General features: G+C 35.6%; 1 protein-coding gene across 7 annotated transcripts in view; it reads left to right on the plus strand.

Moving 5' to 3' along the window:
• The window catches only part of Pgant9 (polypeptide N-acetylgalactosaminyltransferase 9), a 227913-nt gene extending 205260 nt beyond the window's left edge, over positions 1-22653 (plus strand). For 3 of the 7 annotated variants that reach the window (XM_073092953.1, XM_073092954.1, XM_073092956.1), the window contains 11 exons: positions 8577-8617; positions 10322-10986; positions 12504-12548; positions 13936-14128; positions 15336-15505; positions 15930-16094; positions 16565-17028; positions 17207-17389; positions 17624-17731; positions 19403-19531; positions 19957-22653. In XM_073092953.1, coding sequence (XP_072949054.1) covers positions 10752-10986; positions 12504-12548; positions 13936-14128; positions 15336-15505; positions 15930-16094; positions 16565-17028; positions 17207-17389; positions 17624-17731; positions 19403-19531; positions 19957-20118 — 1854 coding nt within the window. In that variant the 5' untranslated portion in view covers positions 8577-8617; positions 10322-10751 and the 3' untranslated portion in view covers positions 20119-22653. Of the gene's footprint in view, positions 1-8576; positions 8618-10321; positions 10987-12503; positions 12549-13935; positions 14129-15335; positions 15506-15929; positions 16095-16564; positions 17029-17206; positions 17390-17623; positions 17732-18369; positions 18475-19402; positions 19532-19956 lie in introns of all 7 variants that reach the window. The other 4 variants (XM_073092955.1, XM_073092957.1, XM_073092959.1 and 1 more) reach the window with 3 other exon arrangements.
• The last annotated feature ends 593 nt before the right edge of the window (positions 22654-23246 follow it).

Raw genomic sequence — 23246 nt, forward strand, 5'->3', positions numbered from 1 at the left:
GCTAATAGCTACTTTTTTGAAAATGTTTACTTGTTGTTTCGTTATTCGGGATGTTTGGAGGAGATATTATATAGCAGACTAAAAACAGCAGTTTTAAACGCTGCTCTGTCTTGGATTGAAGGTAAGGTAAGGTAAGGTAAGGTAAGGTAAGGTAAGGTAAGGTAAGGTTTGGTGTGGTAAGGGAGAAATTTAGGGGTTTATCTGAGGCTTTTCAATTTAGTTTTCATGGATAGCCCCGCATCTGTGGGTGACTTCAGGTAGAATTCTAATCCTATGTGGGTTTGATTACCTCGAACGGCAGTGGGCACTTACTATCGGGTGGTTTGCATGCTTCTTTACTACCTATGTTATATAAAAAAGATCGCCTAGTTCGAGTAAGACTCAGAAAATACATGTCCCGTGCGTTGAATAAAATAAAACTTAAAAGTCAAATTTGTATTTTGTTAGCCATCCTTAAATTCAAGATTTCATTACTTATACATTCACTTGTGTACCAAATTTCGACTTATTTCGGATGTCCACTAGATTCGGTGTAAATTGGACGATGATTGTGATGAACGGACAGACATTCAGACAGACAGACACGCGAGTGATTCTAACCGTTGTTCGTTTCGGAAAGCCGGCTTTTCTTTTGCAGTTACGACATTATCCAGCTGGAAATTGCGACATTATCACACAATACATTTTTGCGCGCGACACTAGCGCCCCTGATGCAATTTTCCACTGCGTTGAACTTGCGAAATCACTTTTCCCATGGTACGCCCCGATTGGTATTTACGTTAACCGTTATATATTGTTATGCCTAAATAATATATCGTTATGTACTGGGTAATAGGTACTGTTCTGTGAGAAAATGTGTAGACTTTTTGTAAAAGTTCAATAAACTAAAGTTAATATTCTTTTATTGCGATTATTCGTGCCTTCCTATAAACTTTGCTTCTTGTGATTGTTTTATTACGGATTGACAGAAAGATTTTATCCAACTGCGGATCGTGTTGTTTTTCGAGCTTAAACGACTAGTGGATTTATCATGTTATGCGATTTCGTTGGATTCGTCAGAATTGGAGAGGTTTATATCTTCATCAAACGTTTCTCATATCTCAATTCAAGGCAGGGCGCAGGTTTCTCCCCAAATTTTAAAGACTTTCGGATATGTGCAGGTTAGTAAACTACACAAAGTTATTTTTGAAAACTAGTAGATTATTGTTGTTTGCTACGTTTTAGTTAACAAAATGCCAAATACTAAAAAAAATTGTTACGTGCGTCCTTCACATTTCAATTTTGTTCATTTTTGTAGGATATACAAAGCTTTCCTGGAATATTGTTTAGGTTTTGTGAAAAATATTTCACGTTTTCGCTTTTTTTTAGATTGTTTAGGATAACGATTTATGATCCACGTAGCGCGGTAGTAATCACATCGCTCTAATACGCATAGGATTGCGGGTTCAATTCCCCCACAGGAAGACTTCGATACGATGATCTTAGATTTAAGTTCCGACTGTTTATATAATATCCTCTGTGTACGGCTATAGTACTCATAAGGTCACGACTAAGATTCTATTAAGGGTCATGTGTTTTGAAGGCGAAATTTTTATATAAAGAACTTGGTTTGTGATAAACAACGTTGTAGGTACAGAACGTAATAAATAATTGAACAACAATGAAGCACGTGTAACCTTAAACTTATAAATAAATCTTTTCATTCCCTTTCGTATTGTTCATTCATTTGAATTAAACGTAACAACGTAGTGGGCGCTGATTGAAAGGGCCGACAGTTAGATGGTTTTTGTTGTGAAGAAATAAAAGAAATACCTAAATGGTTAAGGGTTCTAAAACGTTTTCATAGTGTTAAGGAAGTAACCGAGTATGCGGCCCATCTAATGGTAAGTGGCTAATGCCGTCCACCTGTTGTCAACTCTAAGATTAGGTACCACCTGAGGTCGGCCACACATGCGTCGCTACCCCTGCGGATTAAGTCGGTCATGGAAAAGTATATTATCACGTAAAAAGTATATAATTAAGTATATGTTTCCCTTACGCCGCCCTTCCCAACACAGCAGCGTAATTTATTAATTATTTACTTAATGTTGCTGTTATAAGGCAAAAACAGCTGTGGCGGTGAACCTCAGGAATCACCACCACGAAGAGTTCTACCATCTTTACCACCTTACTGAGCTTTGTAGCTTGTTATGTTCCGATTTGAAAGCGGTGGAATTAGCAGCAACTCTCGTTTTATAAATGAGTATTTAGACATAACTGGGAAGGGCCTGAAACCAAAATTCTTTGAAAATATATTACGAATTAGTTGTAAAAGGTACGGATTAGTAGCCAATTTATGTACTTAACTGACATGTTTTCGAACTTCCGAAAAGGCCTCCGAACGATATTTAAATTAACATTCATTTAAGCTTTATAAGCTTAGGAGCTTACAAGCGAAAACATCGATTAAAGTGTTGTAATTAATTGATTGCCCATCGAACGTTGCGTGTTCTAACATCATTCATTACGCTATGATTACGATTTTCTTACTTCTCGCTCTGTGTTATTAGCGCCGTGGTTTTTCATTAGCCTATTGATGTATATGCCTATATTGAACGTTATCTTTACGAATGAAAGGAAAATTTTGACGGTTTGACATGTTTTTCTAGGCATGGAAGTGTGTAGGAAGTTCAGCCATGCTAGGAATACGTGAAATAGGTCTTGCGTTTCGATAGAAGGGACTGGATGGCAGCTGACCTGTAAATGAGTCGACCGTCTTGTAGGTGGTAGAACCCTTTGTGGTTCGACTCCGGCGGCACCACCGCCATACCTATTTCTGCCTAATAATAGCAGTGTTAGGCGCTGCTGTGTTCCGTTCTGAAGGGTGTGGTAAGAGAGACATACGTTTCCGAGGCGTTTCAGCTTAGACCTCAGCAGTAGCGGCGCGTCTGTGGCCGACCTCAGATAGAAATATCTAATCCTATCTGGGGTTGATTACAGATGTCCATGGGCGGCAGTAGCCACTTCCCATCACGTGGACTGAGTGCTCGTCTGCTACACCTATATTATAAAAAAAAGTTTCCAGCAATGGCAGCGCATCCGTGATGAACAAGAAATAAAACCCCGTTTATATGGAGTTTGTTACAGATGTCCATGGGTGGTAGTGACCGTATACCATCAGATGGACTGCATGCTGGTTTGCTACTTCGATTTTATAAAACACCACTAGTGGTAACCCATCCAACTTCCGATCGCGCCCGATGTTGCTTAACTTAGAAAATCGGCCGATCTACCTTAGCCGTAAGCACGCTTCATATTATGTAACTATTATACACACAGATCTGTATTTGTTTTGTTAGGCTGTGATTATAAACGTGAATTTTGTACTTAAATTATTTTAACATTTTAACAAGCATCCGCCATTAAATTAAGTTAATTTTCACATGAAAACCTAAGTTTTAACAAGCCAGTTAATACTATAACCGAGCGTGGTTTGTGCCCTAGTGGCGATCGTTGTCAAGATAACGGCCCGGCTAATTACTTCATAAGCCAGCCATTATACGGTTTAGGTGCAAAAAATGAGCGTGAACAGCTGGCGTTAGGTTTCTCTGTGTAGTCATTAGTACTTGTATGCTGCGAGAACTAATGTGGAGCTATTCGTAGCTTCTAGCCTTTAAGGATGGTTGGTTAGGCTACCACACATGCCTCGTATATTTTGTATTGTTGATTTTTTCTATAAAAAAACTAGCTGACCCGGCAAATGTTGTGTTGCCATATAAATAAAAAAATGTTAAGGGTGAACAACTCTTACCACTTAGCGGTATGAAAAATAGATAGTAGCCGATTTTCAGACTTACTGAATATTCATATAAAATTTGGTGAAAATCGGTAAACCCGTTTTGGAGGAGTACGGTAACTAACATTGTGACACGAGAATTTTATATATAAGATAAAGTTGCCACTGCCTCACCTATTTCTGCCTAATAACAGCACTGTGAAGTGCTTCTATATGTTCTGACTTAAAGGGTGTGGTAAGGGAGAAAGGTTTAACCGAGGTATGCCAAACTAGTCCTCGGGAGTAGCAATGTATCTTTGGCCGACCTTAAGTTGCACTCTGATCTTATATAGGATTGATTACAGATGTTTATGGGCAGCAGTAGCCACTTACCATCAGGTGGTACTGCGCGCTGGTTTGCTACTGCTATATAATGAAAAAAACATCCTCAGATCAAAAAATATAGGCAACGCGTTGTGGAATATTGCACTAAAGAACATCTTCGTCGATCGGATAAGGTCATTAATGTCTTATTATTGCACTGCCTTTGAAGTTACGTAAGTATTCCTTTCAGCTCAATCGGTTTAGAGGAAGTAGAAATATAGCAATATTTCTTCTTAGAATTTATAGCAATATTTCTTCCCATTCATAAAATAATATTTCTTATGTTCTAGGTTCAAATGACGTAAACAAAGCTTCAGGCTTTAAAAAGCCGTTAATATTGTATTATATGATAGGTTGTGCACACGTGTAAAAGAAATAAAAATATTTTTTTTTTAAAATTTGGAATATTTTACTTTATTATAATGTAATTTAAAATAAACTAAGATAAAACTGGCTACTAACAGTAAAGCAAAGATAAACATTTACAAAACCTCTGAAATACGTTTATTAAACAACAAACAATTAATCATTAATCAACAAATTATGAAGTTAAAAAATGTTGAGCTGTCAAAAATATTTTTAAATTATTATTTATTTTAATATGTACACAAAAAGTTGGCTAACTGAATTTTATTAAACAATTCTAATAACTCTGGGATTTTAAATCACCATTTACATAATTAATAGGTACATACACAATTCCCGTTATTATTATTTTTTCGTTCCTATTTTACATGTCGCAATGCCGTATTGCGAGGATCCCGCGTCGAGCCTATCCCGCGGGATCCCGAGAAATGAATCAGTAACATTAACAGCGACCGCGGGATAAATGTACCCCGGCACCAACTTTGAAGGTCGCCCCTGAAATCATAATTAAAGCAACCGAGCGAAATGTTTAACTCGATTAATTGTATTAACAGTTAGCGATAAACGCGTAGGTAGGAAAAATATTTTATAATAACATTCTGTTATATTATTCTCTTTTCAAAATGTATTCATGTACTTAGCATTGGTATTCTCGGAATGACTAATTTCTTGTTTCCGAGTAATAAATTAAATCGTAGAATAATCCGCAGGGGACAAAAGTTTGCAAGTTTCTTCGTGTTGTTTTCGGAGCTTAAAAAGTTCTTATATGAATTAATATTTAACTTGTACGTACATTCAGAGATATTTGTGTCATTGTGATACTCGGTGGTGTAAGTTGCTCTGTTTTGGCCTTTTGCTTTGGCCTTTTGGCCTTTTGCTTACTCTAGAATTCGGGGTTCGATACCACGGGAGCTTTTGGCAGTTATGTGTGTGTTGTGAATTGATGTAAGTGTTCTCAATAGTTTATGTTTTACGATCAGAGAAACTGTAAGAAACAATAAAAACGCGCTACGTACACACATTTTATGGATGAAATAATTATAATGGATTTTACTTCAATGGTACTTCAATGATAAGTATGTTATTTTGAGGAAATCATACAAAACGTTTGTGAAAAACTTCCCGAACATTTGATATCAATATTATGATAACGAAGAGTTGTCGTTATTTTAATTGGACGAATTACTTGTCACACTTCAAAATATCGAAATTGTGAGTTTGACACTTCTGTCGCTCGTAAAGCCATACATAACTGATATTTCGACTCTAATTGGTCGTTGAGGATGCATACAGAGCTATAGAATAGATGTAGGTAATGTAGAAATGACTAGAAGCTATTAAAAGACCCTGGACCCGAGAACCGTGTCCCTTGCTTTGTTGAATTGCACTAGATAACTGTCAATAATTATACATAATTTATCAAGAGAAGTGCTTGGTACCCATTGGCACATATATCATTCCAATGTAATCTTCAAAACAGCGGCAATCGTTGAGGGTCGCTGACGACAATCGCCAGCGGTCGCCTGCGCGAACTGTGGCTCGTATATAAGAACCCCAACATATTAAGAGAACAGAAATAAACCTATTTTTTATTATCTTTATACTTTATCACTAGGTAGTGTTGGTAAGATAAAAATAAAATATTAAATATTCATAAAATGAAGATATTCAAAAATAATATTGGACTTTTTATCGGTTAAGCAAAAAAGCTATAGAATAATTCAATTACGAAACGAATGACAAAAGCCGTTATTGCAACGCCACCTCGTGACGAGTGGGCGGCATTCAATGTTGGATTCAGGCTCGGGTCACGGTTGATGCGCACGCGCATCTTCCCGTATGGCTAGGGAAACGGCGATTATAATCGATATGTTTACCTCTAATGAAACGGGTAAAAGTATTTACGCATTATGCGATAGCTACCTCTTTAGGTATTGCTCTTGGCTAGCTAGTAACTATATTTTTTTAAATCAAATATTTCGAGGTGTTTTGAAGGTGGTAGATTTCTTTATGGTGCGACTTAGGAGGCACTCACGCCTCACCTATTTCTGCCTAATAATTGTTGCTCCGCTTTCAAAGAAACATACGTATCTTAGGCACTCCGGCAGTACCCACTTCAAGTAGACTGAACGAATTTAAGTGTACTATTAAAAATACCATAATATATATTGGCTGAGCTTGTTCTGATTAAAAATGGCGTAACCGCTCACTTCATGGCCTAATGATTCATCATTCCGTGGGCACTAAATAATTTAAATACTCCGCAGTGAGCTTCTCCATTATGTGCGTTGAGACATCCTTGTAACTATTTAATTAAAATTGTTCTTAGCAATCTGACGAGGCGGACTTGAGTTGTGTGAACGTTACATACGAGTACGTATAATAAATGTACTCATAGTTTACCTATATACGTATATATACTTTGGGAAACTGCTTTTAAAAGGTGATAGGACTTGTATGGTTCGACCAGAGTGGTACTAGCATCACAACAATTTCTACCGTGAAGTAAGTTAGTTTTGTGTTTCGATGGATGCAGATGCGCCGCTACCCTTGACGACTAAGCTGGCATGCCTCGGAAAAGTATGCCTCCCTTACCACACCCTTCAAACCAAACTTTAGCCGCGTGTAACACTGCCGTAATTAGGCAGAAATAGGTGTGGCGGTGGTGTCGCCGGAGGCGAACCACAGTGGGTTCTACCACATTTATATCGATGCCGGCTTGCTTATATATGAGGCCATTATGTTATGTTTCATCATCGGACATCTAGATGAACCGTGGGATACCATCAATATTTGGTTGATATTCCTCTTGTGCGGACTAAGCGTTTTAGCAACTCATTCCTGCTGCGAACCGCCTAAGAATGGAACACACTCCCGCCTTCGTTGTTTCCCGATAGATACGACCTGGGATTGTTCAAGTCAAGGGTGAATAGGTTACTTCTAGGCAAGCGTGTTTTATCCAAAGCTGCATCTCACTTAACATCAGGTAAAGTTGCAGCCAAACGCAAGCCTATAGTAAGATAAAAAAAAAAGTTCTCAGAAGGGGCAACCATTTTTTTTTAAAGAAAATGTAGCAAAATAACATGCAGTCCACCTGATGGTAAGTTAACTGCGGTCCATGGACATCTGTAAACTCCAGATACAATTAGAGTCCTATGTGCTAATGATCAGTGACTTATATTAAGCGGCAAATTGGGAGTATAATAGGAGTAAATTAATTATAATAAACACCAAGAAGAAGCGATTCGAAAAGCCCTAACTTAACAATCCTATTAGTCGGCGGTTATGCCTTATTCATGAAGCATATTACGACGGCATTGGAACTATTTAATTAATTCTTAACAATGTCGACCCGACGGGGAACGTGAAGATGGCCGATTTTGGAAACTTTAGTCGGCATCCGAAAGGCAGAGTTAAGATTTTAATTAGTAACAGTAACACCTGACAGATTTCATGGACGCTCTTTATCTTGAAATAATTCGGGATCCGGAGGTTATCTGAGCGAATAATGTTTCGAATTCTAAGAACATTTTTTATTAGCAATGTTCCTTGTGATTTCATCTCGAGACTAATTATTTTGTTCTTTTTTACATGCTTCTGTATTTGCGGAATCATTATTGTTTCGTGGAACGTTTGTTATCATTGCGAAAGCTGTTTCAATCTCGTAAGAAATTAATGATGTACTGAGACTAATATAAATCTTATCATCGTTATTGTAAGGAATAATTATAACATGATCAAAATACTAGATGTTATAATAGTCTGGTAAAACGTAAATTTTCAGTTATTATAATTGAGTCTTGTAACATTACTTACTTTCTATAAACTTGCACGTTCATTATCATACATCCCTTCGTAAGGTATTCCGTAAAATATGTAACAAAAGACGTAGAATAGTCACTTACTCCCAGTTGAATGTTATTCCAAACGGTATTCAGAACCGTAAAATTTCATCAAATTTATTGCCCATATCTCGGTACGCAGTTTAAGCGTATTGAATTGATAAGTGCCTTGGGTTATGTTTGAAATGGAAATTGTGCCCTGTTTTATGTTCTGTCTCTGTTTGTTACAGGTCCGCGTGATATATCGACGCTGGAAATTCCGCTGTAACAGGTAAAGTGTGAGAAGGTGATTTACGGAACAAAGGGTATTTGGGTATTGCTTTACTTATTAAACCTAGCTTAAGTTTTCTGATGACAAAATAAAAATTTGACGATGGAATTAGGTCAATAAGTATTCCCAGGAAAATTTTATTAAGTCTTTGCTAATAATCTCAGTAGGCATCAGAACAAATCGACACTTTCAACTTCCATTATTCCAACACAGCTACAGTTTTTAATCAGGAACCCTTTCGCGTTCTCCGCTATAACTTTTCCCAATCAAAACCCTTCGTTGGCGGGAACATTGTGTGAAGTCCACAATCGCGTTCGCGCCTGGCCGGTTGAAAAATGGCAACGACGGCCAAGAACGATAATGCGCCGCGTCGGACGATCCATCAGCCGGTCGCCGGAAACCCCTCGAACAGCCGTACGTCTTGGTATAACTCTATTGTACCGCCGCCGGCCAAGAAACTTCATTAGGGTTTTTAGGTCTTCGACATCGTTGACCCTTATGTCGGTTGGAGTTTCATTATTATAATTGCATACTGGGAATACACACAATGGCTTTTTAATATACATGTCTATGATGATATTGTGTGTATTCGTAATAACGTCAGCATTTATAATAGAATTTTCTGAAATAGTGTGAATGAAATGAAATGATCGATGGTCGATGATAGATTTGGATATTGATTTTCCACGCTGTGGAGTATATAATATGGATATGTTATTATTATGTTATAAATATCATAATCATTAATTTATTCAAATTTAATTATATTTATTTAATATTTGTTAAAGAAATCACAGTTTTATATTCATATTTTTGGGTCTAAAATATTTTTCGTAGGAAAAAAGGAACTCTCATAACCATACGATAAGGATATCTCATAGACATGCACATGATAATTAGTAAGAAAGTGCTCTTACTTAAAATAATCATCTTAATTGAGTCGTTACACGTTCAAGAAACGGCTACGTAGTAGTTACAAAGATTGCAGAAACCCTCTTAAGAGCAGGAAACGTCGCGAAGCACTTTAATCCTACAAGTACTCGTAGTGCCGCTATTGTATTACCTGTAATAGCTAGTAATCCTCTACTGGAAACACTAAGCTCTGCAATTACCCAGTTGCCAATTCAATTGTAAATATCCCGACCCCTAAACGTACATAACTCACCAAAGGGAAAGATTGCATCGTCTTTTCAGATCATATCTCGAAATTCATATTTGAGGCGCAGTTATGAATCTCTATGGATCGTAAAGAAAGATCAACCTTATTATACACTGATGAGGAATCGAAATTCAGTAGCTTCCCAAAAGGACTGTTCCGACGCAATTACCTTCGCAGTCGCCGGGGGCGGGAATTTGACGAAAAATCACAAGCCGTACATACTGTATATACGTACGTAGTAGAAGCCGGCCTCGAGAATGTCATGGCTTCATTATCTGCTGTCCGGCGTTTTGTCCTGTTGTTCCACTTTTTAAACATGTATTCGTGTTAAGAGCTTTTATTGTTGCTAATAGAATGGAAAAGTAATTTTGTGGGCGAAATGGAAGCTTCCTCATTGGCCCCGAATTTAAATGAATTTATCGTTTATATTCAGGGACGGCGATAACTTACCTAACATTTTTTTCCCTAAGAGCAAATTAAAACACAAGTTTCTTTGAGCTTTTATGAATACCATTGTTATTAAATGTATTTTTTTTCCTCTACAGGTTTTGGCCGGAAGACATGAAAACGAATACCAGGAAATCGAATTATCAGAAATGAAACTACGAACTAGAAAGAAAATTGGCTACTTTTAGCACTTTTAGGCACTTTTATCAGCCTACACAGAAACGCTCAAAGTACCAAAGTCATGTGAATTTTAGAAATAAAGTTCTCTTTAACTATCATATCGAAAGAGCATATCTTAGAGATATATTAAAAATAACAAGAGAACATATCACTCCTTGTATGATGCTAGTCACCGTATTGTGATTATAGATAGTAAAATTATTATTGCTCAAATTCTTTGTAAAAATTCGTCTTGTAGTTGCATTAGAGTAAGATTGGATGATAATCAAAATATCATTGAACTCGTTTATGATTGTAAATGGAATGAATATTTAGCTGTATTGAAGAATTTCGCGATTGAATATCAAAATGAAATACTATAGTTTGTTTTTTCTGCGAAGGCGGGCTTTAATATTGAAGGCTGTGCTCATTTTGACAGCCATATGGTTTATGATAGCTTTGCTCACAACAAGCGGTGGAACTCGAAACGCGATCGGAGCCCAACCGATTGAATACGAAGATGCGGAGGCGAAACCATTGAAAATGGCAAAACCAACGTCTACAAAGCGAAAAAGTGAATCGTATGGAAACAATCTATCTGATGGTGAGTATTTGTAACGCAATGTAGCATGAGCTTTTGTGGTATAGGATACGTATTACTTTGCTGTTTATGTTTTTAACATCCCCCTCCTATTCTGTGTACATACGCACAGTTTTATTTGTTGCTCAAAAAAGTGTAACAGTGAAACTAACTTTTTAATCGATAATTTTTGTATCCACCCTTTGTCATATTTATCCGAAATGTTCGAATGAAAACAATTTCTCTGAAGAAAACTCAATTATTTTCCAATTTATTCTCGAAGCTATTAAACGATCTTCATCAACAATAAACTCGGTAACCACTTTCGTGGAGAACACGCCGCTTTTCAATAGGCAAATGGATTCTTAATTAACAGAAATAATCTTTATAAATTTTATTTAGTGCGCTTACAGGGCTAATTTATCGCCTGTCAGCTTTTTTATGACCCCCTGTAAATCATGAGTCCATTAGGCTCTCCCTCACGCGTATTGTTTCCATTCCCTTAGAAACTTGTACCACTCCGATTGTCTTTGAGTCCACGCAATAGAAATGGTAATGAGGACAGACATTACAGTATCCTAGAATGAATTCCAAATGAAGTTTTCTCTGGAGGCTTATAACAATGTTTCACTGTTACGCTTAGTTATTATTATATTGTATCATACCTACGTTTCTCACGTGATTTATTATAATACCTACGTCTGCATGCGGGCTTTGTCTGAATTCAGTTGAGACTTGTGTTGCCAGGTGAAATTATTTGATATTCATATAAAAGTATTGTATTCGTGCTTAATCTCGAGCACTATAAATAATTACACAGTTTCATGTTTAATCATTGTATCTACAAAAGAAAATTCGATTTTATTTTTCATAACTTCCTCTTTGTTTGCTTTTCTCTTATCTTGTTTTCTTATATTTTCCTTTATTAAGACTGGGACTATTTATTTTACGTTTTGCCTACGTCATCATTGTATTGACAACTCTTATATAATCTTTTTTTTTTTTTTTTTTTTTTTTTTATAATATAAGAGTAGCAGACGAGCATGCAGTCCACCTGATGGTAAGTGGCTACTGCCGCCCATGGACATCTGTAATCAACCCCAGATAGGATTAGATATTCCTACCTGAGGTCGGCCACAGATGCGCCGCTACCCCTGAGGACTAAGCTGGAACGCCTCGGAAAAGTCTGTCTCCCTTACCACACCCTTCAAACCGGAACACAGCAGCGCTTAACGCTGCTGTTATTAGGTTGAAATAGGCGTGGCGGTGGTGCCGCCGGAGTCGAACCACAAAGGGTTCTACCACCTTCAAATCTTATGGGTCTCCCTTGCTTCTATCTTGAAAAACATTATTTAAAATCAGTATTTGTGATTTAATCGCTATAAATTACTACTGACCATCATTCATGTAAATATTTCAGTATCAACGAGAATAATTTCAATACAAAATCAGGCAACACAAGTCTACGCTTTATAATTTCCGTTGCGTTTTAATATTATTTACTGACATTATGCATGATAACGTGCGTTTGTCCATCACAGCGAGGACCAGAATCAATTGGATCGGTCGGCTTGCGGGACAAGAAGGTAATTTTACGCTTATATGTTACCTAGCTTAGGGTGTACGCTAAAACTGACGTGGATGCTAGCGTTTTTACTGTAAAATAGTAGGAGAAACGTTGATTGATGCGCGCGCGTTTGACAGTTTATACGCGCGTGGTGGCCGGCAAGGGAACGGCGCCATCGCACGCTGCGGGCGCCCGTTCGCATATTGTTTCTCCAAATTTACAAGGTGGTAGAACCCTCTGTGGATCGACGCTGGCGGCATCACCTTCAAACCTATTTCTGTCTAATAACATCAGTGTTAAGCGATCTCTGGTTTGAAGGGTGTGTTAAGGGGAATATACAGGGCCGGGGCATTCTAGCTTAGTCCTCAGGAATAGCTGCGCATCTGTGGCCGACCTAAGATAGGAATCTAATCTTATCTTGGGTTGATTATAAATGTCCACGCGCGGTATAGCCATTGACCATCTGGAGTGAGTGTTCTGTTGTGAGTGTTCATCTGAGTGAATGTTCGCCTGTTATTTAAAAAATCGTATAGTGCCGCCGCTACCGCCGCATAAACGCGGCAGTCGGCCGTCCGCCCGTTTTAGCGTACGCCCTTAGTATTTGCATACATGTAAATATTACGTTAGTGTGATATGGTAGGGTGGTGGTAGATTATTTTTAAATATTTAGATGTTATTAATAGTTTGATGAAAATAGCTCATGTTTGGAAACTTTCGTACGTAAATAATATACCTACTAAACACTATTCTTGTATTGCATTATTATTATAGTATTTTGTCAGTACCTACAATTACACATTGGTTGCTATAATTATTAAGCGTTTGTATTGTTTTACATAGTATGTATGGATAAAAATCAGTTTTCACTTATCGATAAAAAGTATTTCCTCAAGAGTCATCCATCATTTTTTCACTCATTAAAATAATTGGTTCATTAATTTATATGGACGTAATTTTATTAATAACATCTGCATAACAAGTGACAAGAAACAAAAATTCATTACTAAAGAGTCATCATAACCTTTTACCGAACTACTCAAATTCTCAAATTCTGACTGAATTCCATTATCTGACAGATTAACTTGATATTGTTTTTATAAATGCATGTACAGCTAAGATCATTCAAAAATGTTCAACATTCACATAGAAACGACTTTCAAATACCACCAAAATTTATGTGCAATATAATACGTCAATATTACGAATTCACATAAAGCATACTAATGGCAAATATCGAAACGAAGCTCACATGATTTACGTAAATGAGAGAGGTTGGCAGGTAGATGAACGGGGGAGATGGAACGGAATGAATGTCGCAAGCGATTTACGGCCAAGTAATAGCTGATGTTCCCACGAGTTGGAGGATGTTATTAATCGGTTTGCATTAATCCGCCATATCCCTACAGGGTTAGGTGTAATAGCCGCGCCGGGTTCGGACAACGCACCCGGCGAACTGGGCAAACCGGTCGTTTTGCCGAAGAACATAAGCGAGGACACGAAGCTCGCCGTGTCGGAGGGATGGAAGAAAAACGCGTTCAATCAGTACGTCAGCGACTTGATATCCATCAGGCGGAAGCTGCCGGATCCGAGGGACGAATGGTAAGGAATGTTGACGTATTGGGATATGTACGGGTTGCTTGAGAATTTTGAAGTTTAAAGACGTTTTTGCAATGTTAATTACGTTAATCGAAAGGAAGCGCATATTTTGGAACTTTCTCAAAACTCGTCAAAATAAAAGAAAGTTACTTCAGCGAATGAAATATGTACAATGTGGAGATATTTTTATATATGTCTATTTTGAAAAAGCAAAAACAAATCATAGTAGTTAACTTTCACCTCGCATATTTAAACGATGTTTTCTCATAGGTTCAATTTCCTAGACAACAAATATCGATATGCTTTAAGAATTCTGGAACAAAAATTCTTTCAATTGAATCTTCTTCCATTCTTCCGAAAGAATCTCGAGTGTACTCCTAAGTGACGGTCACTTATATACCGGTTGAACTAGATCGATCGGGCGGAAACTCCCCGATGCGCGGGATGAATAGTAAGGGATTAGAATGAAGACGCTACGTGTACTGGGTGTCAGGTGGTACGTTTACTTACTACATGCCACTGGAAAAATGTTGGAAATCCTTTGTAAAACTATTTGTAAATACACGATAGCTTTAGAGACACTTGAAGTTGCAATGGTCCATACAAACTGAGTTTGGTCGTTTGTTAGAGCCACTTGTGGCGTTATTGACGACATCAATTTGAAATTTATATGCAGGGTGAATCTTTCAAGTGTGCCTGGATAGAGAAATTCGAAAGAATATAGATTAGCGAAGAATACCGAAATAAGTTACAAGTCGGATTTCGATACCAAATTAAAACTGGTCATTGTCTATTTGTATATTTTTTGTTTACTTCCCTGGCAGACAATCTAACGAGTTCATTTTGCAAAAAAATAAACACGCCTGTGTTATTTCGCCATCGGGCGGTGTCGCTTATGGGGAAGAAAATACTCGTACATTTTCATCCAGGCCCACTTGAAAAATTCATATATGTTATCATATTAAAAATTAAATGTTATGAGATTTTCTGCACGAGATTTAAATCAGGTATATTATTTATACTTCATTTTAACTGAAATCAAAAACTTGCCTATGTAATAGCTTCGAAAATATTCTTCATCTTCTGCGTAAAAGTCATATAAAAATTGGCCCAAGTGTTTTATGTATGGCCTGACTAAGCTTAAGAAAACGAGTTTGAGTTCCAAGATATATTTTAAAATTAGGAAGACTCACAATTGATATTCTTACAGGTGTAAGCAACCGGGACGATACTTGAAGGAATTGCCGCAGACATCAGTGGTGATATGCTTCCACAACGAGGCGTGGTCGGTGCTGCTCAGGACGGTGCACTCCGTAATAGACAGGTCACCGCCGCATTTGATCAAGGAGATCATCTTGGTCGACGACTTTTCTGATATGCGTGAGTTTGTGATTGATAAAATAACGTCAGTAATATTTCAATATGTGTATGGTTAAATGATTTTGGATCTCAATTTGTATGAACACAACTATGACCTATATAAGTGACAATTGATCAAGGAATAAGGTCTGTGTATAATCCATTTCCGAACCGATATTGTATGCATATCTAGACATACCTGTTTTACAGTCTATTAGTTAGAATTAATTAATCAAGTGCTTCGAAGTGTTTCATTTAAATTGCTTGCTGCGTTTTATTTTCAAAAACTTCATTTAATAAAAGGTTTTTTATGTTTGTTTCACATTATATTCTTCTTCCTATTGATCCCTAATGAGACGTCACAATGGATTCACTTAAATTTATAACTTCCAAAATAATTATAATATAACATATACATTTTACCTAACCAGTTGTTTCTTTTCAGCGCATCTCATGCAGCAGTTAGACGATTATATGTCTTCGCTGCCCAAAGTAAGGATAGTGCGGGCAACTCGACGCGAGGGTCTCATCAGGGCACGTCTACTGGGCGCCCGATACGTGACCGCGCCCGTCCTCACTTACCTCGACAGCCATTGTGAATGTACCGAAGGTGGGTTTTTGGAATGTTCGTTAGGCAAACACACTCAGATTTCTGTTATTGTGTGACTGGAATTAATTATTTTGAAGCTTATAACTTTAAAAGTACGAAGACTTGTTGATGGAAATAGAAATTGTTAGGGTCACTGTTCGATTATATTTTTCAAGACGTTCAAGATGAAGATCGTTATTTATAGAATATTGGCTAATGAATATTAAAAAGTAATAGTAAAATGAAATACATTAATGCATTTACGAGACACGTTCTGAAATATAAAAATAGCATAATGTGCTATTTATAACATTACGTACAACTACACATTTATATCATCATTATGATTTAATAACACCATTACAATATTTTAATATTTTGTCGGTGGGCCGATATTTGTATTCCCAACATATCTTTTCAACTGGGAATACTAAATTTAGCTACCGCATCGGTTGTTTATGTATGGGCTATATTTGTCTTTACTGTTTCAGGTTGGCTGGAGCCACTGTTAGATAGAATCGCTAGAAATAAAACAACAGTTGTGTGCCCGGTTATTGATGTTCTTGATGATAACACTTTAGAGTATCACTACAGAGATTCATCGTCAGTTAATGTCGGTGGTTTCGATTGGAATCTTCAGTTCAATTGGCACCCTGTCCCGGCTAAGGAAAGAGCGAGACACCAACATACAGCTGAACCGGTCTGGTCTCCTACAATGGCTGGTGGTCTTTTCGCAATCGATAAAGAGTTTTTTGAAAGACTGGGAACTTACGACAGCGGTTTCGATATTTGGGGAGGTGAAAATCTCGAGCTGTCATTCAAGACATGGATGTGTGGCGGGACGTTGGAAATAGTTCCTTGCTCGCACGTCGGTCACATATTCAGGAAGCGATCGCCCTACAAATGGAGAACTGGTGTAAACGTGTTGAAGAAGAATTCTGTTAGATTGGCTGAGGTAAAGTAAAACATCATATTAACAGTGAAATAACTTCAACTCTATAGACATTTCTAAAATATACTTCATTATAATTTCTCAATTTCTATCGTAGTCGTCAAGTCGTAGTTGCACAGTTATTTAATTAAGAATTTGTTTGAACTTACTCGAAGTTTAATTAATTTAATAATTGTTTAAGGTATGGTTGGATGACTACGCGAAATATTATTACCAACGGGTGGGCAACGACAAGGGTGACTACGGAGATATTTCAGGTAGAAAGGCATTAAGAGAAAAACTTGGATGCAAATCGTTCGAGTGGTATCTGAAGAATATATACCCGGAACTCTTCATTCCTGGAGAATCAGTGGCTCATGGAGAGGTACGCATACCGTTCCTTTTATATTTACTTAAGATATATTATAAGTACCTTTTAAGAACTTTGACATCAAAAAGAAGTAGTTAATGACTTAAATAAGACTTTTCGATCAAGTGATGAAACATGAAACTAAAAGTATTTCTTCGTTGTTTTGTTTATTATGTATTTTTTTAGTTTTCATATGAACCGAGTGCAAATGTTTAATGTCCATGTTTTTCAAAATTATTACCTGTACAGATACGAAATGTCGCCTTCCAAAAGACATGTTTGGATTCACCGACGCGCAAGTCCGACCATCATAAGCCAGTAGGACTATACCCGTGTCATCGGCAGGGAGGAAATCAGGTCTTCTGTCGTTATAATTTCGACCGAAAGCGGCAGTACCACGTTGTCACAGTTGTATTTTGAATTTAGCTCCAATTAGCGACTTGTCTTATGCACTCTATGATTTCCTAGCACCCTGATTGCGTATGCAGCACGCATGTTTTGAAAATCACTTAAATGTTTTATATCATTATTGTTTTTGTTTGTTTGCAATGTCACTACTATTAGGTACGAAATCAAGCGTTTAATCTTCCGTACTGTCTCGATGGTGTGGTCGTAGACGAAAGTCAAGAGGAGCCCGTCATGATACACAAATGTCACGGAGGTGGTGGTAATCAGGTAGCACCAATAAGAACTTATCTTGAGAATGATTCTTCTCATTGGGGTTCTTCAATTGTTTCCACCTTCCAGATTTCTTAACTTATTCTCGTATTAGGAATAAGTGTGCGAGCAAATTTTGTATTGTTATCATTGTCATTGTTATGTCATCATGATAATATCATCACTTGAGACAGAATTTTTCTTTTCAATTTAAGAATTCAATTTATTAGAAAACTATTAATAAAAAGTAAAATAATAATGATGACTGTCTCAAGAGTTGATAATAGTGTAGCACGCTTGCTTTTGGCACGCCTTTTTTAACTTATGGATGGCATCAGATCGCGAACCCGTCATCGGAAATGTGCATCGACTCTGCGGCTGGTCCAGAGGACATGAAGAAGCCAGTCAACGTGTGGCCATGTCACGGGGAGTACGGGAATCAGGTTTGTCGAAGGACGCCACCATTGATATTAGCTTACGCTTACGCTTTCCATGTAGTTGGTTGTTGGTGATCATCATCATCACGGTAAGTCGGGATATGTTCAAAGTAGTTTCCGAAACAAACATCACCTTTGCTTCGAATCAAAATAACATTTGGTAAGTGTACAAGATGTTACGATGTAAATTGCCTTCTACTAATCAACAAAGCTTTTGCGTGTTGGCAAACTCATTCATTATTCCACACGCATACGTTTTGTATGTTTTTCCCTTTTTTTCATTTGTATGCTATACTAATGCGAGCGTTATAATAACTTTTAACGAAATAACTTCCATCAAGTAATTTATACCCGCGTTTTAACAATTCATACATTGTCACGTTCATAACTGAATCGGAAATCTAGGACGATAGTTTATTGTTGTTTTTATTCAAATACAATGTTCATCAAAAACTCTTTCAACTTTGGTACTGCCGCTAGGTTTTATATTAGCATGTAAGTTTTTATTTATATTAACATCATATTATTATATATTATTTTTCTATGTATGCTTTACGTTTTTAAATATATAAATTAATTTTAAGGTAAATATTTATTATGCATATGTAACATTATTTTTAAATTTGTAGATTTGATTCTTGCGTGCTTATTTTAATGGTGGGGTTATTTTTTAACATTTCTATGTAAATATTATTTATTCCATTTGACATATTTGACCACTACTTGCATAAATCTGAAGAACTTACGCTACAACGAATTCATATTAGCTTTCGTTTCAACTATCGTAAAAATGCATTTTAATTCGAATCGCATATCGCCAGCTTACGGAGGCAAGCGATCACGAACAGTTGTATCTCTTTCATATTACCATTATTATTTTCAGTATGAATAGTACTTAATGTAAGGTCATTAACGTTTTCTTTAACATTTACAGTACTGGATGTATTCTAAGAATGGAGAAATACGACGCGATGAGACTTGCCTCGACTACTCGGGTCACGATGTCGTATTGTACCCTTGTCACGGTGCCAAGGGCAACCAGATGTGGATGTATGACCCCAATGTGAGTAATTGGTCATTTTATGTACGGTGTAATTATGACAACACAACATATTGTTGGAAACTGTTACTATAATATTTCTCACTATGTGTATGGAGCTTGTGGTCTAAGAAAACAACTAGGAAGACCTAGACCAAGACTAAATTACTCTGGCCGATGTTATTATTAAATAGGGTACTTATTGTTGTTAAATAAAAATTCATAACCTTTAAAATGCGAGTAAAATTTCCTATAGTAAAAAGTATTTTGGGTCAAGATATTTTCGCTGATTGAACTCCTGCTAAAAATCATTTTCTGAAGTATTTGTATTATGGGATCTGTTTGTTTTATATTAAAATATCGTTCAGCAAAATAAAGAAGGATCTTCGTTATTCATTGCAAAAATATCTATATGCTGTTTGTTTATTTAAATATCAAACTCTTCACAGACGAAGTTACTAAAACATGGCTCAAGCGAGAAGTGCATGGCGATATCCAGGAACAAGGACAAGATAGTGATGGAGACGTGCAGCGATTCGGAGACGAGGCAAATGTGGAGCATGGAGAACTTCAACGTTGAGAGACTAAGTCCGGAGCTAACGGTCGAGTAGCCAAAGGCCTACGATGAAGTGTTGTTCATATAGACAAGAACTTCCAGAACGTTCCATACGTTTAAAGACTGCGCGGACAGTTGATAAATTAGTGTTGATACTTCACTTGTTGTTGAACGCATCCTGTGCTTCATAGTTTATGTGATTAATGACGTCATCACAGATGTTGACGAAGTTGACAACTAGTTTGTTGGTAGATGCCATTCTGAAAATACTATTCCTTTTGTGGTTCCATATTTTTGAAATGATCGTGTATAAATTTATATTTGTAAGTGGTTTTGTAAATTTTACGTAAGATGTTCGATCGGATTGAGGCCTAAATTTTTCCAATTGATTTAGTGTTTACGTTCGGTTATCGTGTTACTGATATACACTTATTACGATTGGATTGGAATCAAGTAGGCCTACATAATCAAGATACGCTTTCGTATCTTGATACGTTAATTTCACTCGGTGGCAATCCAATCTCGTGTAATCGTATTTGATGTTCACTCCGCAGAGTATGTGACCTCAACGATGTTTTCTTTCAATCTTTACTCTTTATTTTAGTCATCACCTGGGTAATTTTATCATTCAATTAAGTATTTGTCTCTTTTCACTGTTGACTGTTATTATAAACTTGATTTCATGGTCTCAACTTTACATCTATATTGTATATAAACTTCTTAAGTAATAGTATTCCTCTTGAAGTATTAAATGTAGATTTTAGTACACAATTTCAATCTGTACATATCTTAAATACATATTACTATCTATGTCTTCGGATTAACTGAATTTTGAATTTTGACTATCTGATTGTATTCGTGTTCATCAAATTTTGACGGATTGGCTTCTATGCAAGTCTTTATTGTGATTTTACTTATATCACTAAAGTAATTTATGTAATAGATTATAAATTTAGCTAAATATTTATGTAATAATTACAATAGGTAGGTAGGTGTTAGATTTAAAATAAAAATAACTTCAGTTACTATTCGGAAAGTAAGTGAATATTTTTGTATAATTCAATGGAGTAGAGCGAATTTATTTTACCTTGGTTTCTTGTTGTTTTTTTTTTTGGAATTTTAGATATGGTCTGTCATGTGACTGAATATTTTTTAGAATTGTGCATATTAAAATTGTTCTATTACTAAGTAGGTAATTTTAAGTCACGTATTTTACAAATAAAAATAATGCCTGTTCTTTTATCTATTCCATTAAGCATTTAAACATTTAAAAATTCCAAGTAATTATTATGTATTTGTAAGTCTGTATATATATTTTTTTTCACATATCATTCAATTTATAATTCTGTTTACTTGTCCATATAATGTTAACATTATCACATACATTTCTATGGTATTTTCAATCTCACGAATTTGTTTCAACTTTTAATAAAAATATAAATATTGTGTTCAAAAAAATATAGTGTCACGAATCTCACTGATTTATACATTTACATTTATTTCGTACCTACATATAAAGACTAATAACATTCCTATTTGTGATTTGTATAAAATGTAATCATTATAATTGTAAATATACGCCAGATTTCATTATTTCTGTAAAATAAATAATTACTCAATTTGTCTATCTAATAAAATAAATGTCGCTAATAACATGAAAGTAAATATATTTAGATTACAAAAATAGAACTGCCATTAAAATTACATAATTATTATGAAATATACGCCAAACTTACATAATTTGTACAAAAAAATGTTTATTTCCAAATTATTTTATTTTATGTAAAATTCAATTTATATTTTTATTTCAATAAATTGTTTTAATTATTTTTGGCTATTTAAATTTTACCTATGTAAAACAAAAAAAATAATAAATGTGACAATTTATTATACGATAATGACTTTATTATTTGCTTTATTATTATTCTGTACCTTTTAATTTTAAAATTATTAAATAAATATAATATGTACCTTGTATAGAAAGTATTATACATAAAAACATTTCGTACAACGCAAATGATATTAAATGTTTGTGTAAATATTTTTTCAGATGGGGCTTTTATTAAGTATATATTTTTCGTTTCTTTCTGTAAATATTAGATATTGCAAAGTTTAAATTTCCTGAAGTAGTCAATATTAGAGGTTTAAATTTATGTTAAATTAATCAAGAGAAAATAAATGTCCCTAAAATATTATAAAATATCACAAAATAATATTGATTATACTAAATTTACAAAAGATATAACCCTTAACCCTTTTTTTTTAAATATCCGATAAATAATTTTGGGAATTTAATATTTAAATAAATATTTTCATGTTAAGCTTTAATAACCATGGGACATTTATTTTATCTTGACGTTAAAATAACTAATATTTTAATGAAAATTGTATAGAAATACGAGTTAGTTAATGTCGTTTCGGATAGGAAGTTATACATGTGCCTTATATCTTTACGTAATTATCGTATTTGAATGTTGAAATTTCTGTATATATGTGCGGTGTCTCTAAATGTATTATACTTAGCGTGATAGCGTAACGCTTAGACGGCGATAAATAGTATTTGTAAAATAAAGCATATGTTGGATTTGTATACCGTCGTTTTATTTATATTGGTGGAAGAAGCCTTTTGTACTGTTGCCGTGTAGTAAGGATATTAAATGAGTAGCCTTCTTTGAACAGAGCTTGCCTTAGAGCCTTTTACTCCGTAATTACTGTTACTGGGCACTAGTTTTGTCTAAGAGGAGTAAGGGTCCATCTAGATATACAGACACTGAACGTATTGTGTCAGATAAAATCATGATTTCTATACAATATTTTGACAAGCACGGCCCGTGTCTGATCAGTCATGTTACGGAAGATATTAATACGTTCATACATACAAGAGTGGTCACACAATACTATTAGTTAAAAACATTATCAAAACTGCAAAAAGCATTAAATTTTAAATAGGTATCAAGAATTCAATTGAATTACGAAACTATTCCACTAGTAACTAAAATCATTATTAAGAATCCTTAATGTTATAGTAACATTTCATTAGTAGAATTGGAATTAATTGAATACAATTTTAATATTTATACCATTCAGCTATAGTACAGGCGTTGGCGACAGAAAGTGCACTTTAACTAATGAATATACGATACCATAATGATTTTCACATCGTAACGGTAAGGTGAAAAGTAA

The sequence above is a fragment of the Epargyreus clarus genome, unplaced genomic scaffold (genome assembly GCF_041222505.1).
Source record: "Epargyreus clarus isolate Ecla_fem2 unplaced genomic scaffold, WU_Ecla_fem_2.2 ptg000004l, whole genome shotgun sequence".
In the NCBI taxonomy this organism is placed as follows: Eukaryota; Metazoa; Arthropoda; class Insecta; order Lepidoptera; family Hesperiidae; genus Epargyreus; species Epargyreus clarus.